The 27,169-nt window shown below is 40.9% G+C and overlaps 1 protein-coding gene across 1 annotated transcript in view; it reads left to right on the top strand.

The window, feature by feature from the left end:
* Positions 1-27,169, top strand: part of CACNA2D3 (calcium voltage-gated channel auxiliary subunit alpha2delta 3) — a 776,451-nt gene that overhangs the window by 146,162 nt on the left and 603,120 nt on the right. The window contains exon 3 of the mRNA XM_074344645.1: positions 11,251-11,367. Within this exon, the coding sequence (XP_074200746.1) occupies positions 11,251-11,367 (117 nt within the window). The remainder of the gene's footprint in view (positions 1-11,250; positions 11,368-27,169) is intronic.

Here is a 27,169-nt window from a genome sequence, read left to right as displayed (position 1 = left end):
AAAAGCATGGACTCTGGGGCCATGCTGCCTGGATTCAAATCCTAGCTCTGTTATAGCAGCACAGACAGCTAGCACACCCCTGATGATTTAAGCTCCCATTTTCAGTGTTGACTTAGAGCCTGAATATGGCTCAATAACTACAGGATCTATTTCCAGGGCCCTCTTACTTTGGGTTGGGCTAGGTGGCTGGTTACTGCCGGTGGAGTGTGAGCAGAGGTGATGCATGTCACTTCCAGGCTAAAGAATTCAAGAAGGAGGTGCATCTTCTCTATTCCTTTCCCCTTGTGTTTCCTGGCTGAATGAAAAAGACTCCAAGGCTTGAGAGGAAAGCAGGGACACCCAATGGGAGGATCCTGAGTCCCTGAATTACCATGTGGAAGGCTGTCTTGTGACAAGAAACCCCCTCATGGAATGGTCACATGAACAAGTGGTAAACCTCTATTGTGTTAAGCTATTGAGGTCTGGGATATTTTTTATTATAGTAGCTAGTGTCTCCCGAATTAATACAACTACTTACTAGTGATGTAACTTTGGTTAAGTTACCTTATCTCTCTGTGCCTCAGTTCCCTAATCTGTGAAATGGATGGGAATAGTATCTTCCTGACCCAAAGTAAGTGCTCAATAAATGCTGGTTCCTATCATTAATAATAAATTATTATTATTATTGCTATTATTCTTGCTGATCTTTGGGGAATAGGAAGGATGAATTGTTTTAAATTGGAACATAAAGAATGTGTTTGAAAAAAGTAGGCTGCAGAAAATAATCTATACAAGTAGTCCAAGCTTTGTGAAATAATAGTTTATTATTTGCAGTTTGGCTGTAGTTAAATTTGTTGATGTACATAAAACACACTCATAAATGCATACAATGAGGTTTTTCTTCTCTAACACACATGGACCTGTAATAATTATTTTGGCTTGTAGTGTTGTGAGGATGTATGTACAGCATGAATATTCATATTTCAGAGTCTCAGATCCCCATACAGTAATCCAGAAAATAGCCAGGAATTGGAGGGTTTTTTTTTTTGTTGTTGTTTTGTTTTGGTTTTGTTTTTTAATAAGCATTGAGAACATTTGGTTTGTTTAGTAGACAGATGAACTTCCCAATTTTAAAGCAGTATGTTACACTACCGTGCTAGGGCAAGGATGATTGTATCAACAGCTGGTTTAGTAGCTTGATTCCGACTTAATTTCCCTTCTATAAAACAGGAATCTAATGTAGAACTCACACTCAGTTTTATCACCACAGAGCTAAAATTTATTAGTGGCTTTTGTCCAGTTGACTGTGTGGAACAGTAAAAGCTTATGAGACTTATCAGGCTTAAAAAAAGAGAGTATAGACAGTAAAACAGGGAAAGGAGAGATATCCATCTTTTAATTCAGGTCCTGACAATCTGAAAGTAGTAGAAATCTGTCAGAGACCACCCATGGCAGAGCCAGCTGCTCTGAAGAGCAATCTCTCTGGAACTCTCTGATTTAGTAGGGCAATCCAAACAGCTAAGTGGGGACAAGGGCTCTGGGGCACTGGGGCTGAGGACCCTGATAATTCTTGTAACAGTGCTCTCTTGAGGTGAGTACCAGAAAGCACCTCCAGAAGTAATTTAGATCACAGCACCCCTCCCCCAACCTGCACCCCCTCCAAGCTGGAAGTTCATAAAAACATGCTGAGGGTTAAACTACTGCCTTCAGTGGTGGCCCATTTCCATGTCTCTCATCACATAGAACGAGAACTGCTTATCAGCGGTATCCCAGATTCCTCCAGTGGTCCCCATTTGCCACAGCCTTGCAGAAGTTGGAAACTAGCTGCTACCTGCCTCCTCTGTGCTTGTTCTTTGGGTTGTAATTTAGTGCCCTGTCCTCCTCTCTCTTCTGTCATTCCTAAACAGGGTCTCTAATTCTTATGCAAATTATCTCTTGTTCTAATGGCTTTGACAAAGAAAAACTGCATTCTTGGATTTTCCTCAAACTTAACTACATCTGGAAGAGCACTGCATTAAAAATAGGTAGAGTTTCTTTCTTTCTTTCTTTCTTTTTTTTTTTTTTTGACCTTGGAGACACTTGATCAAAATACCTCTGTGAAACAGAATGATTTGTACAAAGTGGCATTTCCATTTTCAAATAGAAAAATATTCTCCTGTGACCTAGAGTTTTATGAATTCAGTTAGGTTTGTTCTTGTTATGGTTAAGAAGTGTTCCTAACATCAGCTTAAAGGATTTGGAAATGTATTTACTTGGAAACATAATTGCTTTGGAGTGTTGTATTTTGAAGTGACACTTTCATATGCAATAATTGAGTTGAGAGGGATACTAAGTACATTTATGTCATAGTAAGAAAATGACACTGCCTGTAAAGAGAGAATCCCAAAATTGTAGATAATTAGTTTTTATTGCAACATCTTTAGTAACATATCTAAAAACTGTCATCCCCCCTTACACAAATATAGACTTCTAGCATCCATTTTCTGCTGGAAGGGAGCCATTTCCAAAGAATTACTGTTGGAGACCCCTCAGTGCCTTGTGAATTTATTTGAAAAACGCTACTGCCCAGAGCAACATTCAGAGGTAGTTCATCTGTTAGGTTATGCATGTTAGTTGAGAGTTTCTTCTTGTTGAGGCAAGAGAATTTCCTTTTTCAGAAGTTGTAGAACAAATGTTGGCATTTATTATCACCTCTGCCATCACCAATGACATTTTTTGAGTGCTTTGCTCTATGTCCAGCATTCTGCTAGGACTTTACATACTCAACTTCATTTGATCATCCCAAGAACAGTAGGAGATCTGGTATCACCCACTCAACTGATGAAGGAAAGGTGGCTGATGGAGACTAAGTAACTTGTCATATTGCTAGGAATTGAACTTAGTGCATCTGGCTGGAGAGTCCTTGGTGCTAGCACCATGCCAAATGGTGATAGCAAGTGGGATGCACATTGTTGATTTTCCTCTGACTTGAAGCCTGGCCAATGATTCTAAACCAAGCAGGATGCTGCTACCAGGATCCAAATCAATAGCATACTAGCAAAATCCATGCAGATTCTTTCCCACCCAGCCCCTTGTTACTAGGAATAAGACAGAGAAGACAGAGGAGACAGAGAGACTGTCCACTCCCTCCCTCCCCCATCTTTCATTGTTCCCACTGTTCATCAAGCCTTGGTCATAGGTGTCCTGCCTCTGTTAACCAACCACCTTGTGATGGCTCATGACTGTCTCACTATACTACTAGGATACTTCGGAAACTTCATCTCCTAGGAGGCAGGGAATTATATGTGCTGCACAATCATCTTCACTTCTACAACCCTTGGCTAATTCATTGTTTTACATCCCTCCCTGAGATCCTCTTCCTACCTGCTGACTGTGATGTCATTCTTGTTCGTGGGGCCAAGTTTTCTGTGTTTAAACAGTTTGGGTTGCCTACATTTCCTGCTACTAACCCCTCCCTATTCAGGGAAAATATATGTTTGTGCTTTATACACTGTTATGCACTTAGTAGAAGACTCACAGTGCTCTCCCACATCTGGCAGAAGTAACATACCTGCACTGCGGACAAATGTGACTCCGGGAGGAAATGCACACAGAATGGCTATGTGGGATATCAGGGTTCAGGTTTACATTGAAATGACCCGTGCAGCTCTGCTCCAGTTTATTTACTACTTATTTTTAATAAAATGAACCCAAAATTATTCTCCTTATACCCCAAGGGAACATGTGTACTTGACATTGGCTCCCCACTCCCCCTACCTGCCTGGCACATGGTAGGCAATTTGTAAATATTTGTTGAATGAATGAAAATCGCAGTGATTTCAGTTTAGGTTTCTTTTTTTTTTTTTTTGGTGTGATTCCTAATTATAGGATACTTATATGGTTGGTTTAATGATTTTATCTCCTGTGCTGTGGCTGTTTCAGAACTTGAAGGAGTAAGAATAAGACCAAAAATTGAATCTTAAGGTAGGAACATGAAGCATCTTCTGCTCTTACGAAACAGTCTTTAAGGGTTCTGGGCTTAGTCTGTCTCGGTTGCTTTCCTAGTAACATGGTTTACTGGGGAACTCAAGAGAAGTGCTGGAGGCTTAAGGGTGAGTTGGAGAAGCAGGCCAGTTTCTCTCAAGTTGTGGGCTTTGAGACAAGCTCCTCAGATTCTCACTTGAGGACAAGCAGGTTTTTGCTTTGCCATCTCCTCCCCGGACCTTCTGTGAGTCCTTATCTAGTGATTTAATTATGCTGACTCTAGAGATGTAATTTCAGTTTGTGATGAGAAAATTTGGCCAAGAGGTCATGTTCAGATGTTCCAGCTCTTTGGCTAATGGTGCTCCTGCATCCATCCTCTGCAAGAGGGTATTTTTTTGCTGGTGTTAAGCATACTGAGAGCCCCCTTCCATCTTTGGCGTCTATACTAATTAATCGCAATTACTCAGAAGTTTCGTGACTGTAGCCCCCTCTCTGGGGTCTGTTCCAGGTGACTCGCTCCTAGATATGCAGTTATCACGTAGGAAAAAATGACCCAGAGGTATGAAACAGCATTAAATGTTCTGACAGTGAAGTAGTGCTTTTTCTCTTCCTAGTGTTTGTGTGAAATGATCTGGCAAAATAGATGCTGCAGAAATAATGCATTTCTGTGTCTCCCTTCTCAAATGATAAATGTTTTTGGCTCATCACAAGATTTCATGCCAAGTGCTGATTCTCCTAGCAGAAGGAATGGAAGCTTCAGATGTTCTCTTGTGACAGAAGGAATAAAAAATTTTTCAGGCTGCCTTACTTCTGTGTCATGAATGCTGAGAGGCACTCTTGTGAAGAGCTGTGTTCTGCCTTAACCTTTGTCTTCGCTAAAGCCACAAGCTGTGTTGCTTTTATATCTCCAGCTACTGCGCCAAGCCAGGAGGAGGCCCAGAGGATGGATGGGGGGTGGCAGAGTGAAGATCATCAGCATCATCAACCTCCTTGTTGGAATTTGTCTCCTACATTAGAAGCTTCAGTTCAGGAAGGCATTATTATGAAAATACAACACATACTAGAATCCTCTGTAGCAGAAATTCCAAGAGGGAGAAGCAGGGGAGCATGAAGATTTTGAGTGACCTGTTACATGCAGACACTGTGTTGGGGGCTTTCACAGATGTCCTCCCAGTAACCCTCTAGGACATCCCTGGAAGATGGGGGTTCTGATCAAGGACACTGCGGCACAGAAGGTTAAGCAATTTCCCTAAAGTGGCATGGCCTGCCAGGCCAATATGCTGCTGTGTCTGATCATCAGACTTCTTGCTGTCTTCCAGGGAGCTCACCTCTCATTCCTCTGACTCTTCTGACTTGTTACCAGTGTTATCTCCTGAGTCGTGGCCACCTCAGCCTCCCAATCCTTGTCTCCATCCAGTTTTATGTTCTTCCTTCCCATTCTGCACACTGAGATTTTTCAAAACTAGAAATCTGGTCATTGAGTCCCTCCTACCCGTAAGTCCTTCGGTGGCTCTAGTTGTTGTGGCCACAGCCCCAGCCTCCTACCCAAGTCAGGATAAAGTACAAACTCTTAATCCTAGCATATTACCCTTGATGGCCTGGCGCTGCTCACTTATTTGGCTATGTCTCTCACCAGAATAATCCCCTACCCTGGCCATCCATGCACCAGTGAAGTGGAACAAGGGGTAGTTCCTTGAGCTCCAGGCAGCTTCTTATCCTGGGTGTCCATACCTACTGCTCCCTCTGCTCATTCCCTACTGCATCTCCCCTCTTCCCATCCTGGTCATACTTTAGCAAGGTGGAGCAACTGCCTTGACCACCTCATCAGGGTACTTACCATGATGATATTGTATCTTCTTTGCTGGTTTACTCATCAGAACACTCCTGACCAATAGGCTATGAGCTTTCTTCCGCTTCGCTTTACTCATCATGTTGTGCTTGGTACCCTGTCCCCTGCCTGACATGCCAGAGATACAAAATAGGTGCTTGCGGAACAAATAAATGGAGTACTAGAGACAAGATTCAAATCCAGACTGGCCTGGATCTTTAATCAGGTGGCAGAGTGTCTCTTCCATGTTTGTCTTCCCCCGCTGCCTTCCTTTTGTGTTGATACTTTCTGAATTCCTTTTCCCAGCTGAAGGATGACTGTTTTTGCACAGAACGAACTAATTGCTAGAGCAGTCCTTGAGGCTATAGAAAATAAAGCACCCTTGCAGTCACAGCTGTGTGGAGAGGCAAACCCCCAAGGAGGAGGAGTTTTGGGTATTTTGCCTCCAGGTCTTTCTTGGTACCTTGGAGAACAAGATGATTTGTAGCCCAAACACAGCCATGGAGTAATGGGTCATTAAGCTTCAGGGTCACTTTCTAGAGTCAAGAGATGTGTGTGCTCCTCTGGGGCCAGGCTCCAAGCTCATCCCCTCAGCAGCCCCACGGAAGGATAGTGTCCCTAGCCCTGGGGAAGGATAGCGTCCCTTCCTGTGACATCCACTGTGCCCTGACTACATGACTTTTGCTCATTTGGAGCAGCCTTGTGAGCGGCTGCCACCCTTGTTAACAGATGATGTCTCCTGTTTTGGAGGAGGATTTTTTTTAAGGAGGATTTTGGCTATAAATCAATGAAAAGGCATTGTGATGGCAGTGAAAAGGGCCCTCTGAAACAACTTCACAAATATTTAGACTATCAATCAGTCCTTTACCCTAACTCCACAAGTTCAAAAGACCAAGCAATTTGAAGTCAGATGTTTAAAACTCACTCTCGAAACCATTCAACTTTCAACAACTGACTAAATCTCTTTGTGCCTCAGTTCCCCATCTGCAACATGCAGATGACACAAGCCTCCATCCCAGGGTAGCTGTAAGGATTAGACGAATTAATATGTGAAAAGCTTCCGGCACTGTGCTGGGCCTGTTATACACAGAGGACTAATTTTGCTGACTTCCTTAGGCTCTGCTAATGAAGACATGCTGCTTAACTACACAGATTCTAATTGGGGTCACATTTCCGTACAGAAATTTTATTAGGTGCCCATATTCTATTCTACATATAGCTACAGCTCTTATATTTTCTAATTTCTAAAATAGTATGTATATTATAAAAATTAGAAATATGGGTAAGCAAAAAGAAGAAAGAAGGAAATCATTTGCAGTTGTACAGCGAGCTGTGAGCATTTGGCATCTGTCCTCCTCACATTGTTTTTGTGTGTGTGTGTGTGTGTGCGTGCGCGCACTCATGTGTAGGCAGATAGTAATTTAAAACAGAAAGTCACTGGTTACTGTCTGTAACCTATTGTAACATACTATATGCTTGTTTCCTACATTCTTCTGTACAATTTGGGATGGTGTGTGAAATTTGTTGTATGGTTGTAGCTTACTTTATCCAGTTGCTGAAAGTCAGATTGCTTGGTTTTGTACCGTAGGTATGTTTTAATGGTTTTGATGTATACCACCATCCTAAGTCACTAAGGGTTTGAGATTGATTAATGATGATCACTAGGTTACTCTCTCTGTTCTTTAAAATCCTTTGATTCCAGCAAAGTGTAGTGTTTCCTGGTAAGAGTAAGATATTACATTGCTCTGACCCGATTCCAGCAGGCATTAACACATCTTGAAAAGCAGAGTGGTTTTTTTTTGCTTATGGGATAACTTCCCTAGGGTGGTGAGAAAGTAGTAGGAGGCTTGGCTCATTGGCAGAGAGGATCCATTGTCACATGACCTAAAGGGAGAGGGCTTAGTCTGGAAGATGAATAGAACCAGTGAAGTGCTAAGTCTGTCCCAGATCTGGGATCCTTAGCTTGGCAAAGAACCCTGTATTGAGATTAGTTAGCTAGGTCACCAGGCACAAGTAGTCCTGGGAGACTGACAGCCCTGCATGAACTCAGCAGCTCCTTTTCATGGAGCAGATTCAGAAGCAAAGAGGATGCAGGAAGGTCTCATTGAGAACTTGGTGGATAGTCAGAGCTGAATAAATTGATTTCTTTCTAGAAGTCTATTGGGAGAAAAATGCACATAAGTAACAGATATGACCAGAATAACGGGTCCTGGTATAAAAACCAAAAGATTTAGGTAAAGACTAATTGTGAAATCTATTTTCATTTTCTTTATCTTAAGGCCCTAGATCACCTTTAGTTTCAGAATTACTTGAGACAGAGATTTATTTCACTGACTGTAGATATTAGACTGACATTAGTTCTGTTTTGTTTTGTTTTGTTTTACTCACTTCTTGAACTTTGTATTTTTGGTAGTGAATCAAACTTGTGTATAAGCTGACCTTAGCTGTTGGCTTCTGGAGCACATATGGCAGGCAGCAGAGAACCCCCAGAATTTTTAGCTCCAAAGACAGCACTGATTTGCATTTGAACTTAGGGAAAGTTTCCAGGGATTGTCATTGAAGTTTTGTCCATACACCAGAGGACACGTTAGCCTGAGCCAGGCTTGGGCTGTCTGGAGTCCCACATCCCAGGCCAATCCAGTCAACCTCCCAGGGAGTGGTAGGTCACCATTATAGGACCATCAGACAATGCAGCTGCATCCTTACTTGCATCTTCTTTGTACTGTAACATTGCAGTTGTTCAGCAACAAGCTTCCTCCAGAGAGGTCCTGTCAGTGTCTGCTGTGGGCTGGGGAGGTGACCAAGATCTGTCCTCACCTCCTGGCCATGCAAGCTCTGATGCCAGGAGAGATGAGCACAGAGTGCTCTGGGAGCTTGGAGGGAGGGTGCAGCCTCCTCATCTTGGGGAACCAGGGCAGCCTTGTCGAGGAAGAGGGAAAGGCTAGAAGAAGCAATAGTGGTTTTCCAAGGAAGAGAGAGAGTCTCAAGATTAAACACGTAAGAATTTTATGGACATTTTCAGAGAGTAGGGAGAAGCATGTTACTTACAACTCATGGTCCATTGTAGGACCACGCAGAACCTCTCAGAGCATCTTATAAATGACGTAGCAGATGTCTGCCTTGGTCCAGACTCAGGTGCTCCGGAATAGCACTTTGTCTAATTTCTTCAGGGTCACTTTAATTCTGAGAAACTCCAAGCCTTGGGCCTGAGGTTCAGGTTAGGGGCCCCAGTGCCCAGTCCAAGGGTCTCTTCCTGCCCTTCTGACCTCCTCCTCTGCCAGAGTCTGGTGGACACTGGGAACTCTGTGTGGCCAGATGCCTCCAGGTTCTCGGGATTTCACTTTAGTCTTAGGGTTTGGAGGAATCCTCTCTCTATTGATTCATTTCCTTAGAGTCACTCCCTCTGTCCTCAAATGCTAATTGTCTCTTTTCAGGACACTCAGATTATTGCTGCAAAGGACTTGGAAATCTAAGTTAGGAAGGGGAGTGTTTTGTGTGACTCACACACATACACTCACACACTCCTTTCATTGGGGCAAGGAAAAGACTGAGCCTCCTCCTGTTTATATTTTTGAGGGTACAGGAGAGGAAAAGGGGAGAAAATATAAATTTATATCTTAAAAATTATCTTGCCATTAAAAGGTTGTTACACTTTGCATTTCAGAAATTGCTCTCAAAGTATCTAGAGCCCAGATAATGTGTGGGGCCTTTTGTTTTTCTTAAGTAGGAGCTTGGGTGAGGAGTTAGTAATTGATTCAGGTTTTTCCCCCAAATGAGGGTAAATATAAACCCCCCAATATTTTTAGTTCCCCAAGTTTTGATAGCTACATAAATGTAAAGGATTCCTGTTGACATTAAAAGTATTTTGAACTCCATTTGAAAGGTTTGTTATTAGTAATCAATATTCCTTTTCAGTGGGAACCAAAATTAAATATTTAGTTATATCAAATTTTGGTTTCAGGACCCCCTTACACTCTTACAAAATACTGAGAACCCCTAAGAGCTTCTGCTTATGTGAGTTGTATCTATTACTATTTACCATATTAGAAATTAAACATAAAACATAAAAACTCATTGCATGTTGACATATCTAACGTATTTTATTAAAAATACACTTTATTAAAAGTTTTTTTTCAAAAACAAAAATTAGAAGAGTGGCATTTTTTTCATTTTTGCAAATCTCTTTAAGGTTTGGTTTTAGAGAAGACAGGTAGATTCTCATATCTGCCTCTGTGTTCAACCTGTTGTGATTTGTTAAAAATCAATTAAGAAGATATGGCTTCAGATAAATAAGCTGTTGGGAAAAAGAATGACTTTGTGGGCCCCTGAAAAGGTCTCAGGGACCCTGCAGGGGTTCTTGGACCACTTTGAGAACTCCTGGTTTAGACAGATAAATTACCAGTGTATGTGATGAGTTTTAAATGAAAAGTTGTCTTTGAGAATTTGAGTAAACTGTGGGTCAGATTATTGCCTTATGAACAGACTAACAAATTATGGAATCTTATATAAATGTCATCCTTTATATAATATATTGCTGTTTTTATTTTTAAAATTTTTATTTATTTACATGTACGTGCTTTTTTTTTTTCTGATCTCCTTCAGTGTCCATAGGAAGTCCTCAATAACTGAACTGAACTGAATTGGAATACTGAAATCCACAGCAAGAACTCTAACATTATAAAACATTAAGATGCTTTGCTACTTAGTTTAATTCCTTTGTTTGTTACTTTGTTTAATTCCTAGTCCATTTCAGGAATTGATAGGCTTTTTCTATAAAGGACCAGAAAGTAAACATTTTAGCCTTTGTGGGTCATCCAGTCTCTATTGTGACTACTTACTTGATTGAATATGTAGCAAATGGGTGTGGTTTTGTTCCAATAAAGCTTTATTTATAAAAACAAGTGATGTGTTGGATTTGGCCCAAGGGTCATAGATTGCTGACTCTTGTTGTAGTTATACATTAGAGTCATATCTCTTAAACTATTTTTCCCTAAGTCCTTGATCTTTGGCCATGAAAAAATTGTTAGTGATGTTCAAGGAAAAAGGATCCCACAAAAGTTGAATTTCTTTATTTTGATTTTATGACACATATGAAATAGTCAACTTCCAGTGGTGTTGGCTGCAGGATAGCTAATGAACCTGGGTTGGTCCTCCAGAAGAATAGCTGAGTATGGGCCTGTTGGAAGTGTGTAGTGTTGATTTCAAGAATGAAGGAAGATGGATGATAGAGTTTGATTGCTTTAGGGTTTATTCTTTTCCGGGGTGCTAGTTAAGCTTCATGAGAGCCAGAGCCAATTTTAACATTTCTCTCTAGTTAATTTAATTATTTTGAAATGCAGTCCAATCTCCCCAAGTTGAACAGAGACAGTCATATTGTAACTTTATTTTCACTTATTTCTTCTAGGTAGACGTGCTTTGACACTGTGGGCATGATGTTTGGTGGTATCATATGCCTTTAATGTTGCCCTCCCTTCTTACAGAAATACAAAGAGTATGAGAAAGACGTTGCCATAGAAGAAATTGATGGCCTCCAACTGGTGAAAAAGCTGGCAAAGAACATGGAAGAGATGTTTCACAAGAAGTCTGAAGCAGTACGGGTAAGTGCCTTTGGTTTCTACTCTGTATTGCCGGAAGACACAATGAACTCGACTCTCAGAGATCAAAGTTGACTTAGCCATTATGTACATACTTTCTTTTCTTAGGTCTGGGTAACCAGGAAAAGCGGTTACTAGGGGCCCAGTTACCCTTTTTCCATATAGGGTTCAGTTTCAGTTTTTGTCTTATAATTATATGCCTTCAGTGGAGGTGTCACTAATTGTAGGGCCACAGGGGATGGCCTGTGACTGTGTGATACATTTATTAATTGCCAAAGTACGTTTAAGGTTACACTGTGGTTGAACTAAACAACTGTAAAAAAAACTTTAAGCAATGCTTGCCAAAATAAGGAATTGAAACTCTCCATGGAGTAAATGAGTCTAGATGAAGCTGGAAGTTCTTTTTACTCTGTTGGAATATTACTGTAATTATAATGTTTGTCTCAACTGGCAAGAGCTCCCTGAAACTTTATATTAGCAGGAAGAATGGAAGGAACTGCAGTGCACATGTGTATCATTTTGGATTTCCAAGATGGCTTCCAACTTTATTCCTTGTTATCAACAAAACAAAGCATCTAACATTCTTGATTTGGGACATGTGAATGTTGCAAAATTCTATGTTAATGCCATATTGGAACAGGATTATGGGAAAGAATTGCAGTCTGAAGGGCTCTTTCTGAAGTATAGTTTACTTACTTTTCAGTTTTATTATCTCCAGAATCACTTGTTGTAAAAGTTCATTTCCTGCTTTAGATTCCTCATCCTTAATTGGCTGAACCAAAATTTGACAAGCTATTTCTGCTTTAGACCTGATAATCCTGCACATTTTCTTGTTTCTAAAACTTTTTTGTAGTATTTTGATTTAGGGAAGGAGGGATGGTAGTTTAGGTAAAAGCAAGAGCTTGACTTAGGTGAGGGTCTGCCTTTGTCACTTACTAAGCTTCAACATTCTGTAAAATAGCCTTCATGAGCCTCAATTTCTTCATCTGTAAAATGGGAAAAACTCAGACAGGAAATGTGAAGGTCAAACAGTTAATGGTTCTTAGACATTTAGCACACAACCTGGCGCATGGACAGTGCTCAGTGAATGGTAGCTTCTGTGGCTACTGAGATTATTAATTTAAATAAGATGAGACTTCTTGGAGGAAACTCTGAAGTGCTTTAGAACCAAAAAATACTTTTACTTGCCACAGAAATATTGCATGGACAGCCAACCCTGGGAACTGGATGGTGACCTCCAGTGTGTCTTTATGTCACTACCTTAAAGCAAATGGTATTCTTCAGAGACATGGCAGCATGGTGGCCATTTGAATCTAACAGTCAAAACCATGAGATTAAAAAAAGAAAAAACCAAACTTCACCACAATTACTGTTTTCTTTCTGTAAAATGAACATCCCTTTGTTGGAAATTTTAGGATAGATTGAAAAATATGAGAGAAAAAAAATCACATAAAAGACCCACCACCCAGCAGGAAATCAAGGCTTCTTTTATTGTTTTTTTTTTTTTTCTTCTAGTCTTTTTTCTTTGCATTTCTGTGCATGTACTTATGTTTTTTTTTCAAATTGGCAATTGTATTGCCTGTTTGCTTTTGTATCTAGCTTTTTTTTTTTTTTAAGCCCATTGTAGAATTTTTTTGTGTCACTGTGTTGTTTTGTGATTTTCTTAAATGGCTACATAACATTTCAGTCTATGGGTATGTGTATGTGTCATAACTGGTTTTACTGTAAATCTATGTCTGGATATTTAAGTTGTTTGTAAGCTTTGATATAAATAATGCTGCAGTGAATCTTCTTGTGTGTTAACAATTGATTAGCTGACTCAGTACCCACTGCATGTTGGGTGCTCCTCTATTTTACACATACTTAGTTATTCTGATAATGACCCTGTCAACAAAGTTACTATTATTACCCTCATTTTACAAAAGAGGAGACTGAGAGGCAGAAGTTAAGTCACTTCCCTGAGGTCACATGGGGAGTGGGGGATGGGCCCCAGATACAAGGACTCCAGAGTCCACTTCCTTCATGACTTTCATGCCGTCAGCATCCTGCAGTGTATGATGATTTCTGTAAGGTGTATTCCCAAACACAGAGACAGTTCCGAGGCTCTGAACCAATCTTTAAATCTCTTTATACATAGGAGTATATTTCTGACTTGATGAGGTCATGCCAATCTACAGTTCCTTCAGCAGGAGTAGTATTCAAATGCACATTTTCCTGAATCCTTGAAAAATGAATAAAAATGTTTTATTTTGTTTTAAATATTGGTAACAACATCATTAATTTGAGAGGAAGGGAAATGCTGTTATTGTCCCAAATTGGGTTTCTTTGTGAATCACACAATTTCAGAGTAGAAAGGAACATAAATATCCTTAGGTTCTGTTTTTGCAATTGACAGACATGGAAGGCTCGGTGTCTGGAACTTGGGGCGGTCGGGGTTGGGAGGCTGTGCATTATGCTCTCATGATACAGAGGCCCAGCCGACACTAGAACCTGGATGTGGTTGCTCAGGGGCAGGGACCCACATGGCAGGTGAGACAAGAACTCTGGAGTAGAGAGAACTGCTCCAAATTTCAATTCTGCCCCAAGGTGGGAAGCCTGTGAGAAAAACTGAGTAAACCTGGTGGACCTCTTCCTCACTTACCTCCCTGGAGATCTTAGGAGTCAGTGACTTACTAATCCCTGCTTATGTTTATTGAGTTCACTATGCACCAGGCCCTGTGCTAAGCACTTTGCATGTGACATCTCATTTCATTCTTGTATCAACCCTGGGAATGAGACACTTTACTATCATTGGTTTAGAGATGAGCAAACAGGCTTGGCCTGGGTCACTTGGGCAGGCTCAGTGGAGTTCCGCTGGCACCCAGGCAGTAGGACTGCAGTTCCTCTGTGTGTATCTGTGTCAAGTGTTTTTAGCACAGGCCTGGCAAAAGTCAAGTTCAGTGAATGTGCTGTTACTGCTGGCTACAGGACCTCCAAGTTTGTGAACATTTAATAGTGAGAGAGTCCTGAAGCTTCAGGAAGCCCCTGGATGATGACAAGAGGAAAACTAATTCTGAAATTTTTTTACTTTAATTTAGTGAGGTTAAGAAAAAGAGGGAGAGAGAGAGACTGATATGGTTGATATGGTTCCTTGGAGAAGGAAAAAGTTCTTTTTGCTCTATTTGAATTGAAATGTTCCCAGAGTAAATAAAGGCATCCAGGATTCTCTGAGCTGTGTATTTTATGTATTTTTAAATAGAGTATTAGGCCTTTTGTAAGCACACTTGGTGCCACAAAATCTAGGGTAACTGGTCCAGTAATATGTGGTTCTCCCCTGCTCCCAATTTTTAAACAGGAAAGAGGGCTTGTCAAGTTGGGGTTTGGTCTGGAGACAGTTTCTTCATTGAGATCAGCCTGGTCCCTGTTGTGAACTGTGTGGCTCTGTTGGCAACAGTCAGGAATCATGTGGCATTTGGAAAGAGATAGGGTGGCCACTGTCAGGCCTCCTGGATATTGGTTTATGTTGAGGCCAGGGGAGCAGTGAGTATAACTATTTTTCATACTACAATGACACCTTGCTTCTCGAATAGGAAAGATTGCTATTGCCCATGGCACTTGTGATAATTTGAAGTGCAAAGACCTCAAATTCCGTTTGCTGGTGGATTTGCGGTGGAGTCGTGGTTTGCTGCCTTGCATTAGAATGCACCACTGTGCACCAGGGCCCTGACTTTCCAGTCCATTGCTACCCGCAGAGCAGTGATCCCCTTCACAAATGGCCCAGGAAAACACCTTATCTTAGAATTTACTCCATCCCTGTGATGCACTATGTGTAGCAACCTCCCCTTTCTGAGCCCTCACCCCCATCCCAGCCATCCGAGTCAGGTCAGAGGCCCTAGTGCCTCCTCTAGTGCCTTCCTGCCAATAAGTGACTTAGCACCAAGTGCTCATCAGTGGTGGAAGGCTGGGAGCACTCAAGAACACAGAGGAAAAAGCTAGCTCACAAACAATGCTGATAATTTAAATTTCCATTTATGTATATAAAATATTTATAAGACTGACAACAACAATTTAGAAAACTGCACTAACACCCTTAGTCTGTGGAGGGAGGTCCAGTTAGTGCTGAGGGAAAAAAAAAAAGAATACAAGAGTAACCCAGTCCTCTAACATCTCTTGGCTGTAAAACAGTGTTGGTCTTTTTCTCTGTCTCTTCTGGTTTGATTTCATCATTTCTCCCATCACTTTTCCCAGTGATTAGTTGAATCAGAGTGATTTTATCATACTCGTCCCCTTTTTGAATTACTCTCCACTATGCAATTATCCTATCACAGAAAATCCTATTTTCTCCCTGTCAGATGTCTGAAGTAAATGTGAAACCCAGAGTGGCCTGCCCATTACATAACCTCTGTCATCTGGTGGGTAATGGACTACATGTAACTTTTTTTTTTTCAGGCTGACAAATGACAAATAACCTTAGCTTCAATAATTGCCATTAACATAATGGTGCTGTCATTATGGTAGCATTTCTTAACTAATATTTTCTAACAGTTTTTAATGCCACTTGTGGTTTAAATAATTTTTTCAGTTCCACTTGGAGGCTTGATGTAGGTTGTTTTAACATAAAGCCACATTGGGTTTGATGCAGCAGTGCTGGTCTTTGCTCTTGTATATAAGGATTGAGCTTCAAGTATTATCTCTCAACTTCTTTGTTCAAACATTTACATGTTACCAAGCCCTCAATTAATGTTGCCAAGCAATTTATCAAGTTTTAAGCCCTGTGAATGAACAGGAAATGGAATCAATGTGTTTTTAGTTCATTAACATTTCAAGGGAGATATTTCATATGCTGAACCTGCAGGAAGTGATACATCCTTTACCGGCTGTGCATTCTCATTGGGCCATTCCTAAGTGACACCTGGAAAGTCTTGGCTGTGTTACAAGTCAGAGCTCATCTGAAATGTCCATGGGAGGCAGAATTGACACAGCTCTCCTTTCCCCTGAGCTTCTGATAGTCACACTCTTTTCCCTGATTGAGGAAAGGGAGAAGGCAAAGGATGTGCATTCCATGGCGTTGGTGATACAGACAGGCTGTCTCAGCCTTTCCTTTGTATTTAATATCCAAGCCTCCACTAGAAGTAGCATAAACTATCACACAGCTGGAAGGGTCATGAGGCACCAGGGAATTCCAAACAAGCACAGCTAAATGTGCATTTGGAGGAGAATCTGTAGGAAGTAACTCTGATCATAGAGGTAGACTTTTAGAACAGATTCTAACACAACCAGGAAGAAATAATGATCCTCAGATTTCCATATGGTCCATATAACCCAGATGAGCAGCATACCTTGAAAAGAGTAGATAAACCGAGGAAATTACAGAAAGAATGACTTCTTGGAGAACTTATTAATTTATACTAGTGTTCTCCAGAATGGTTTTCTAAGGGTGAATTCTCCAGCGTGGTGTTTTGCCTTTGATATTGTGGAGCAACTTTGGGGTTATCACACTGATTTGCACCAGAATTGTAACCTCTGTCCATCTCCCCAGGTGTTCTTGGATTCAGGCCAGGCACAGATCTGTGTGGCTTTCTCTGTCAGGCTGTACAAGTTCAGACCTCCACAAACTTAAACATTTTTTACAGAGACAGAGAGAATTATAGGATGGTATCTATTCTGGTATCGTATTAGGCAAAACAGTAACTATTTGATCTATTTTCTCCCGCAAATGATTAGGAGTATCTAAACAAAGAAACTTCATCAGGCACTGTGAAAGACAGGCAAGTTGCAGCTGAACTCACTGAGTTTCCAAACTTTGGATGAGATATTTCATAAATTTTGAAAGCACTTTGAAGCTCATACCTGCAAATAAAATTAATCCTGTTTCACTTATTTTTTGATTTACATTGATAAAATGATAAATTTGGCTGTTGAAAAAGAGTGTTTTGCTTAAAAATAAGCATCTCTGCCTCTTGGGAAAAGCTAAAAAAGACTAGATTATATATTAAGGTTTTCCCTCTTTCTATAGCTACCTGCTGTTCATTGCGGAACTGATTCCCATTATAGCTGTACTGTGGAAAGTAATTGCTGTTGTACAGTAATTCAATTTCAGTGCATTCACGCATCAGTTCACCGATAGGGCCTTATCTGGAGAAACCTGGGACTTGAAAGCTTTTTATGGAGAAATTTCACATGCAGCAAGACATTTTTCTAGGTAACGAATATCAGTATTTGCATTTAATAAACATTTACCTTCTCAGAAAAATGGATTTTTTTTCCCCTGCAGAAGAGATTTACACTAGTCTTCCAAAAAGCCAGAGGGCACTATTAAAGTGACTTTCTCTAGCTGTTTTTTTGACTGGTACGTGTCTACATATATATGACTACAAAACACATCTATGTTTTTATGTAAATATATACACTGAGGCATGAAAAGCAGGATGCACCAAAGGAAGGCATGTTTTCTACCAAAAAAATATACTACAGAAGGATTTCATATCTACAGAGACTGTGTAAACACTTATGGTATAAAAACTCATCTATAGCTGTAGGCCTTGTGAAAATTGTTCGTGAAGAGTGCTTTCAAAAGGATACCCATTAAGTTGGAAATGAAATCAACCATTTGCTTACAAATGTCTAAATTAAGGACAGAATTCTCCCCACATAAAATGGCTCTTAGGTCATAAGGATTCTTTAGACATTAAGTCCAAAATGAGCTATAGCGGTCTTAGGAGTTGAATATACTAAACATAGCTAGGATGGACTTTAGTTATCAACCAATGGAGGTAGCTGTACTTATCTAAAAGATTTTTCTGTCTTATCTTCATTTCCGATCTCATCTCAAAATTTCAAAGCTTGTTCCTTGAAAAAGGAGTAAATTTGCTTCCGAAAAAAATGTTTTGAGCCACAATTGGAGAAGGAAAAGACTTATTTTTTGTGCTACTGTATCTTGTGACCTGTTTGCCCTTCCTTCCTTCCTTCCTTCCTTCCTTCCTTCCTTCCTTCCTTCCTTCCTTCATTTGGTTGGATCTGATGAAGGAATACTTGATTTCTGGACAGAGGAAGGAGGAGGAAATGAGTGTTGTAAGGCCATGACTTAGCAGAAAAACCATGAGTTCCCCTGGTGTTCTCTGGGCCTGGCTGAAGGAGCTTTTGGTTGTAAAGCACAGGCTCGATGCTAGAACTAGGATGTATGCCTCCAGGCCTGGCACATGTTTCTCTTCATGTGGCAGATGGTAAACATGGGCAGCTCTCTACCCTTAAGAAATGGAACTGATGTTATGAGCAAGTTCAAGAGGCTTTTCGTAGATCAGAGAATGATGTCATGAAGGAGAATTTGGAGCAATGCTGAGAGCAGTTGCCAAACTCTTTTCACCATCTGGGCTTGGTGTTTTCAGCTGTAGTTTGTCTGGGTCAGGGCACCCATCTCAAGCTCTGCCCCAATCCTGCCAGCATTACCTGTCACAGCATCCTGCTTATTTCCTTTATACAGTGTTTTGAAAGTTGTACTTTGTTTATCTCAGTTTTGTCTTGCATCTTGTCATTCTCCACCCTACAATCTCAGTGTTATGAGGGCAGGGACCATGTTGGTCATGCTTCTTCTTACATCTTCAGGACCCAGGCAGGGCATTTGGTAGGTGTTCATGAAAGAACTGGCCACGCTAGTAATGATGCTATCACTGGGGTCAATGCTCCGTGCTTGGGATGAGTGGTCACCAGGACACGGGGTGAGTTAAAGTCTCAAGCATTTCCTGTGTGTTTGTGCCTGCCCTGCTCCCTGCTCCCTTCTCCCACCAAATGATCCACTTCTCCTCTGACTCACAAGTGAAGTTTGGATTTAGTTTATGTGTGTGTGGTTTATATTATGTTTCTTTATGACAAAGAAAAGAATTCCTTTTGCATCCAAAGTGAAATGTTATTTAAAATCATACTTCCCATTTTCATTGCCTATTTTTATTCTCCATTTACAAAACCCAGTTTTGAAAGATTCCCTGTCACTTTGGTCAAGAAGGAGTAGACCAAGCAGCCTGGAGAAGAGGGGCTAGTGGCCACAGAGACCCATGTGAAATTACAGTGCTGGCCCCTTCTGTTAGCCAAGTAGCAATTACACCTCATCAGGGAGCCCATGTGGAGATGCTGGGCTTGCCCTGTGGTATTCTGACTGCCTTACTCCCTTTGACTAGAATAAGGTGTTGTCTGCTGGTGGATGACAGTCAGGACACTTTGAAGCAAAGCAAATGGGTCGTAGTTGGGGGTAGCTGAACACAGCAATATCACATCGCAAGTCTTCTGATTTTCCAGAGTATTACATGGTTGTTCCAACAAATCAGACAGGTAGAAAATAATGCCATTTAATTTATATCCAGGTGAGGTGAAAGAAACCTTAAAAGGTTCATGGTTGGGAGGAAATTATGGTGAATCACCGAAGTGTCACCATCAATATATCCAGATGACAGAATAAAGCAATAATAATAATCATAACAATAATAAAAGACCAACTTGTTATAATTGTATAAATTACTGGCAGCAAATGAAAGATTTTCAGAAATATTTTGAATGTGTATTTAGGATGTTTAACCAGGGACGTGTTGGTGGCATCTGTTGCCTTTTTTTGGTCTTTGCTCAGTTTCCCATATGGAGGTAAGAAGCAGCTGGTCCCACAAACACAGGGATATTATTTACATTTTCTAAATTAGGTTATGAGGGGAAAATGAAAAGGTAGTTAGGGATTCAATGGCATTTCACTTACACTGCTTCCAGGAGAGGGATGACAGCCCTTTTGAATCATCAGAGTCTTTGTTAAAAATCAGCTGGGATATCCTTGATTGCCCATCCCAAGCTGCACTGGCTGCTTGAACAGACAACACATAATGCTTTGTACAATCCCAGGCAAATATGTGTGTGTGTGTGTGTGTTTGTGCTTTTTAATTGATGTTTTTGTGTCAGCTGGGGAGGAACAGCATATCCTTGGGAATATCCTTAGAAGGCTCCCCACACTGTGCACCCAGAGATTCCTGAGCATCTCATCAGAGTGTTTGATAGGTTTGTAGAGAGGGACTTTCTCCGGGGCCCTAGGAGCCTGTGGTGGCATCAGCAAGGAGACCATCATCTAGGTCATGGTAAGGAGTTGCTTATAAACATCCTAACACCGGCCAGTGGGGAGCTGTATCCTCCCCCCATGCAGGTGTCTCTGGGCTGGGTAAAGGTACTGGTTCTCGGTGCTTTTACCAAAAGGTGAGCAGACAGGTGCCAGCTGCAGGGAGGTGTTAGAAGCAGCCCCAGGCAGGAGCACAGCCAGACTTGCAGGGGCTAGGCCTGCCGGCAGCTGTGTGGCTGACTACAAGGTGGCCTCTGTTAGGGGGCTTTTGGAGCTAGGCAGCCTCTCTCCTTGAGAACTTTCCCCAAAGGGCTCAGCGAACCCCTTCCCTTGCTGTGCTGGGAGTCTGTCACTGCAGTCTTGGTGGCAATGATGTGTGGTCCACATGGGGAAATCAGGTAGCCTCTGAGGTCAGACATGGTGGAAATGAATTGACTCTAGGGAAATGTGTTTAGTCTTCTCTTGGAAAAATGAGCATAGAGTGGAGTCAGTGACCATTCACATAGGAATTGCTTCAGTGGAGATGGAGAAAATCATAGACAGGTTTTACTTGATCCATGTGGGCTTTGAGAAAAAAATAAAATCACATATAAAAATATGAAATGATATAAAAATATCCAGATTTAAAGCTTGAAAAATTAAGAGTTGTAGCTATCCCAGGCCTCCATTCCCACATAGCCACAATCTGTGTGCACTACCCAATTGGTTAATTTCCATGCTGTTCCCTGGTCATTCATGTTGCCACTCTGGTCCCCCAAAGCATAGACTTTGCAACCCCTAGATTAGACAGATTAGGGTCAAAACCTCTCTTAGGGAACATAACAGAGTGTTTGACTGTATGAGGTCTGAAATCTCATAGGTAGGATATTAGCAGCATCTAAAATTTACTCTATAGAGAGTAAGCAGGAGTCACTGTCATTGTTATCATCATCATTATCACCATTGTCATCTTCACAGGATGAAGCACTTCTCATTTGCTAAGATGCTATGCTATGCTCTACATCTATTATCTCATTTATTTTTTTTTATTGAGTTATCTCATTTAAATGTTACAATTCTGTGAAGCTGCATTAAAAAATTCTTGGCTGGAGGCAAGAGAAAGATTGTTCAGGACACAAGGTAAGAAAGCATTGTAAGGAGATACGGAATTTCTTTCTTTTTTTTTTTCTTCTTCAAGTTTGTAACCCACTGGACGGGGCTGTTTCTGAGATTTTCTTCACCTTTAATATTTTAGGATTTTAGCCCTTGTTTTGGGCTCTTACCCATAAGAAGTCCTCTTTGTTTTGTTGTGCCTTTTCTCCCATCTCAAAGAAAACCTGATCCATATAAATAATTCATGATCTGGTCTCATTCACAGAATCAGGAAAGAGAAACCAGAGTGATACCCTCTCTCCCTCTACCCTCCTCCCTCCAGCACATACTTTCTTACTAGAATGATGACTGCGACAATATCTCACGTGAAGAAGGAGAAGAAAAATGTTCAAAGTGGTTACATTTGAATATGTGGCATTTATCTCTCTGTGCAGGCACCTTATAGAAAAAATAATTCATCAAACTTTATTCAAGAAAAAAGAGCACTAAGCCTTCATCAGCAACAACATCAGGGGCTCACCATGGCAGGAACAGGACAGTAAAGGAGTTATTTTAGCAGAATTAACAGGAAGAAATTAGCCCCATGTATCCTTCCTTTTTATCATGGTGTGGTGCATTTGCATACTTTTGAAATTTCACATTTGCATAATCAATGATTTTAATTAGATTCTCAAATTTCCTCTCTGATGTTTGTCATGTGTACAACTTGTCTTAATAACTGAGTTGTTAGCATTTAAAAAAACAGTCATCTAATCATTGGCCCAATCCCGAGAACACAGCACCCAGTTATCTTCGCAATTTTTTAACAGTTTTACAGAGATACAATTCACATATGATACAGTTCACTCATTTAAAGTGTACAGTTCAACATTTTTTTTAATATATCCACAGAATTTTATACCCATCACCCCAAGATTTCCTTCAACCCAAAGAGAAAAGCCTGTACCCATTAGCAGTCCTCTCTGTTCCCTACAAACATTAATTTCCTTTCTGTTTCTATAAATTTACCTATTCTGGACATTTCGTATAAATGGAATCATACAGTGGGTGGTTTTGTGACTGGTTTCTTTCACTGAATATAATGTTTTAAAGGTTTATCCATATTGTAACAAATATCAACACTTCATTCTTTGTTGTGGTCAAATATTATTCCTCTGTATGGATGTACCACACCCATTTATAGTTTATCCATTCATCAGTTGATAGTCACTTGGGTTCTTTCCACTTTTTGGCTATAATAACTAATACTGCTGTCAACATTTGTGTGCACATTTTTGCATGAACATACATTTTCATTTGTTTTGGGTATATATAGCAACGGGATTGCTGGGTTGTGTGGTCACTCTGTGTTTAACCTTTTGAGGAACTGAAATATTTTCTAAAGTGGTCATGTAAATTTACATTCCTACCAGCAGTGTCTGAGAGTTCTGACTTCCCCATGTGCTTGTCAACATTTGTTATTTGTCATTTTGATTATAGTCATCGTAGTAAGTGTGAGGTGGTATCTCATTGTGTTTTTGACTTGCAGTTCCCTAATGACTAATACTGTTGAGCATCTTTTTATGTGCTTATTGTATATCTCTTTGTGCATCTTCTTCAAAGAAATTTTTATTCAAATCCTTTGCCCATTTAAAAATTGTGTTGTCTTTTTATTATTAAGTTATAAACGTTATTTATATATTCTAGATAGTAGTCCCTTATAAGATACATGATTTGCACATTTTTTCTCCCATTCTGCGGGTTATCTTTTCACCTTCATGATGATGGTCCTTTGTAGCACAAAAATTTTTAGTTTTGACAAAGTCTAATTCATCTATTTTTCCTATTTTGTTACTTGTACTTTTGGTGTCGGATCTAAGAAACCTTTGCCTAATCTGGGGTCACGGAGATTTGTGCCTATGTTCTTTTCTAAGAGTTTTATAATTTCAGCTCTTACATTTAGGTCTTTGATCTGATTTGAGTTAGTTTTTTTATTTGTTGTGAGGTAGGTGTCCAACTTCATTTTTTTGCTTGTGGATATCTGTTGTCCCAGCATCATTGGTTGAAAAGTGCCTTTATAGTTTAAGGTGAATTCCTTTCAGCTCTGACATTTAATCAATCCAGTGCTATCCTCTGAAGAGCTGGATCCCTAGAGCTGTAATCACAACAGCACTGTTGTGCTGACTCTGACAAGCATGTATTAAGCACTCTCCATATATTATCTGATTTAATACTCACAAACCCCTCTGAGTTGGGTAGAGTTATTACCAGTTATTAACCCATGTGTCAGGTAAAGCAGTTGAGGCCCAGTTTCTTATTATTATAAGAAACTTATTACACCAAATGTCAAGGGTAGCTGAGATTTCAACCCAGGCAGGCTTCCTTCAACCCCTGTGCTGTGCTGTCTGTCCTTAGGTTTTTAATAAGATCTCATAAATAGTGGCTGCCAGGGGCCAGGGACCACGCTAAGCACTTAAGGTGAATGATCTCAGCACTTTCCAGAACATAAAGTTCATCAGAATAGCCCAGGAATTTTGTTATAATGAAGAGGCCATTTCAGTAGTCCAAGAGTTTGCAATTCCTATGAGCTCCTCGGTGATGCGATGCTGCTGGTCAAGGGACCATATTCCAGGCAGAAAGAGATTCACCTCTTGGTTCTCAAAATTGGCTGCAGATTGGAATCACTTGGAGGCTTAAAAAAATACTCATGCCAACCCCTCCATCAGAGATTCTAATTGACTTAATCCGGAGTGCAGCCTTGGCAGGGGGAATTTTCAAAACCTCCCCAGGAGGTTCTAATGTGCAACCAAGTATGAGCAATGCCATCTCATCCTGCAGTGAGCCCCAGGGGTAGCCACTTGAGTCTAGTTTTAGAGATGAACTGGCCTGTTAATAGGCCACACAGAGCCTGTGGAAGTGGGATAAATGCTGTTTGTGTGGTAATTTGAATGCTTCTCTTCACAGCCACCAGGGCAGTGGCTGTGTCTGTCTTGCTCCCTGTGTCACCCCAACACCTCACCACTTGGCTTGGGGGAGCAGTAGGTGTTCACTTAAAAGTAGGGTGTTGTGCTGAGGATGCCAGAAGCTGCAGGAGGGTTTACACTTCTGTCTCTGCTTCTGTGTCTGCATCACTCATTGGCTGTCTCTCTTTCCCTTTGTGGGGAAGGCAAGGCTGCCATCTTCCCTACTTTTCTCTCTATTTTTGATTTATGTTCACCCACCCTTCCCCTTGAAAAAGTATTCTGCCCTCTCAGTAATTGGAAGCTGCGCCATGAGAAGGCTCCTCCCAGTCTCAGTGGAAGGCTCGGCCCCTTTGTCCTCTGTCCCTCTGCTCCACTGAGTGTGCTTTGGTGACTGGAGAAAATGGAGCCTTTGTGCAGTCCCAGACATATAAACCCCAGGGCACACTCAGAAGGAGGGGCTGCATGGTCCTGTGGTCTCTTTTGTGCTGGGAGATACCGTAAGAGGCCTGTTCTCAGTGGAAGCCAAGAACCCTGCTTTATTTTCAGCTACAATTAGCAGATGGATCAGTTCCAGATTGTCCAACTTTGGGGAATCTGACCTGCCCCTTTGGCTTCTTATTGCCAGAGAAAGGAGATGTGGAATGGGCTTGGCACTGCAGTGTTTTCCCGGGGGTTGCGGGCAAATCTCTGAGGCTTTTGCTTGGTCCTTTCACAGCCCTTTATTGTTTGAGGGAAGGCAAAGATGCAGATTAAACAGAACATTCAGGGAAGAAAACCCTGAGTTCATCAGCCCCAGACTTTCAGCGGACCGTAGGCTGGTGTCCAGTGTGGGCAGACTTAGGCCAGTGTCTAATAAAGTGACGCAGGTGAGGAGCCCAGGCGTCACAGAGACATAGCTGCCTCACAATTTTAATAGTTATATGTGTGTTTTAATCCTTCATAGAACAGATGTAACTGCCCTTTTTTTTTGTTTTGCTTTTTTTTTTCATTTTTCAGTTTTATTAGGTAGGATTGTTACAATTTGACTACACATATACAATATATTGCATGTAAATACATATACACAATAGACTGCACATTTTTTTAATTTACATATATGTACTGTTCTTTTTTTAATTTAATTTTTTGAGGGAGAGGTAATTACATTTGTTTATTTTTGGAGGAGGTACTGGGGATTGAACACAGGGCCTCATGCATGATATTCATGCGCTCTACTGCTTGAGCTATACCCTCCCCTAACTACCCTTTAAAATAAATTTATCTAAGCTATGTGACTTGATTTAAAGAAATGTAGTCAGGAAAGATGAGATGAGGAGGCTGGTTGCAGCCTTATTTTGGGGGTTGTTGTAGAGTCCCTAGGACCTCCTCATTAGGGAAAGGGACAGGTCAAATGTACTGGATGTAACAAAGCAACCCACATTGATCTTGAGTGAAACAATGCATAAGAAAGAGAATAAGACTTACAGCATAATAGTATCTATATAAATTAAAAACATGTAAAACAACATGCATCTGTTATAAACACATGCACAGTTAAGGTTATCTATCATATTCATTAAAATGGGTATCTGTGAGGGTCAGGGCTGAAGGGGAAAGTATAATCAAGAGGAGGCCTTGCATGATGATAATATGCTGAAAGTGTGAATAACTCATCCTTTGGTATGAGTTGTAGGTGTACACACACACACACACACACACACACACACACACACACACACACACACACACACACACACAAAGTGAGCCATTGATAGATACACATCCATCCACAGGATGGCAGACTGAGAAGGTGAATACTAATGCTGCTATACTGACAAACATATGAAGTTCAAGCAACAGAGCAAAGGTAGAATGATAACCTGTATAGTGAACGATTCTTCGATTACTTTCTTTGTATCCGGTCCCCACCTTGTGCTTTACAAATTATTGCATTCCATTTTCTCAGCAACTTTGTGAAGTAGGTGGTATTTTCACCCTTTTCACAGATGAGTAAACTGAGGCAGGTCCAGGGTCATAGAGGGAAAGTATGGCAGATCTAGTCCATCTGACTCTGATGGCCCTGTCTGCCATTTCTGTAGCTGCATAACCCTTTTTAGCTTAAGGATTCCTTTAAAATGGGTGCACCTTTAATAGCCTGGCTGATGCTGGCAATTGCTCAGCTTTTGCTGTCTCTACATTAGCTGAAACCAGAGTCGTCCCACAGTAGTTGAAGGCCCTGTAGGGACTACTAGGTTGGATCTTTTGTAGGAAGATTTGTTGCTGTAGCCCTTTTGCTACTCCTGATACTTGATTTCGTGCCTCTAGAGTCCAAGTCTTATTGTCTTATCTTTTCTGTTTTTTGTCTGTCATTCCCAATATTGCCCCAGTGTTGTTCCCTGTACGACCACCCCCTTCCTCTGCCCGTCATCCAGCCAGGCAAATAATTATATAACATTGGGCTTCTGTGTGTGTGTTGTCTAAGTGATTTACCAGGAAGGTGCATAATTCTATGGTGGACAGCTGAATTACCTGGAATGCTTTAGTTTATTTCACCGTGTACACGAGTAGATCAAGCCACGGAGCCCTTCCTGGTCATTAAGATGTAGCCTGACTCTTGCATCCAAAGTATTTCGGTGCCTTAAGTGAGAGCCTTGTCTGACCTGTTGGCTGTTGGCAGGGCTCTAGGAGTGCACCCCAAGGGCAGACACCACCAGTAAATCGTAATCAC

This window comes from Camelus bactrianus, chromosome 17 (assembly GCF_048773025.1).
Source record: "Camelus bactrianus isolate YW-2024 breed Bactrian camel chromosome 17, ASM4877302v1, whole genome shotgun sequence".
In the NCBI taxonomy this organism is placed as follows: Eukaryota; Metazoa; Chordata; class Mammalia; order Artiodactyla; family Camelidae; genus Camelus; species Camelus bactrianus.
Note: the sequence above shows the minus strand (reverse complement) of the source record. Positions and strands in the feature narration are given on the sequence as shown.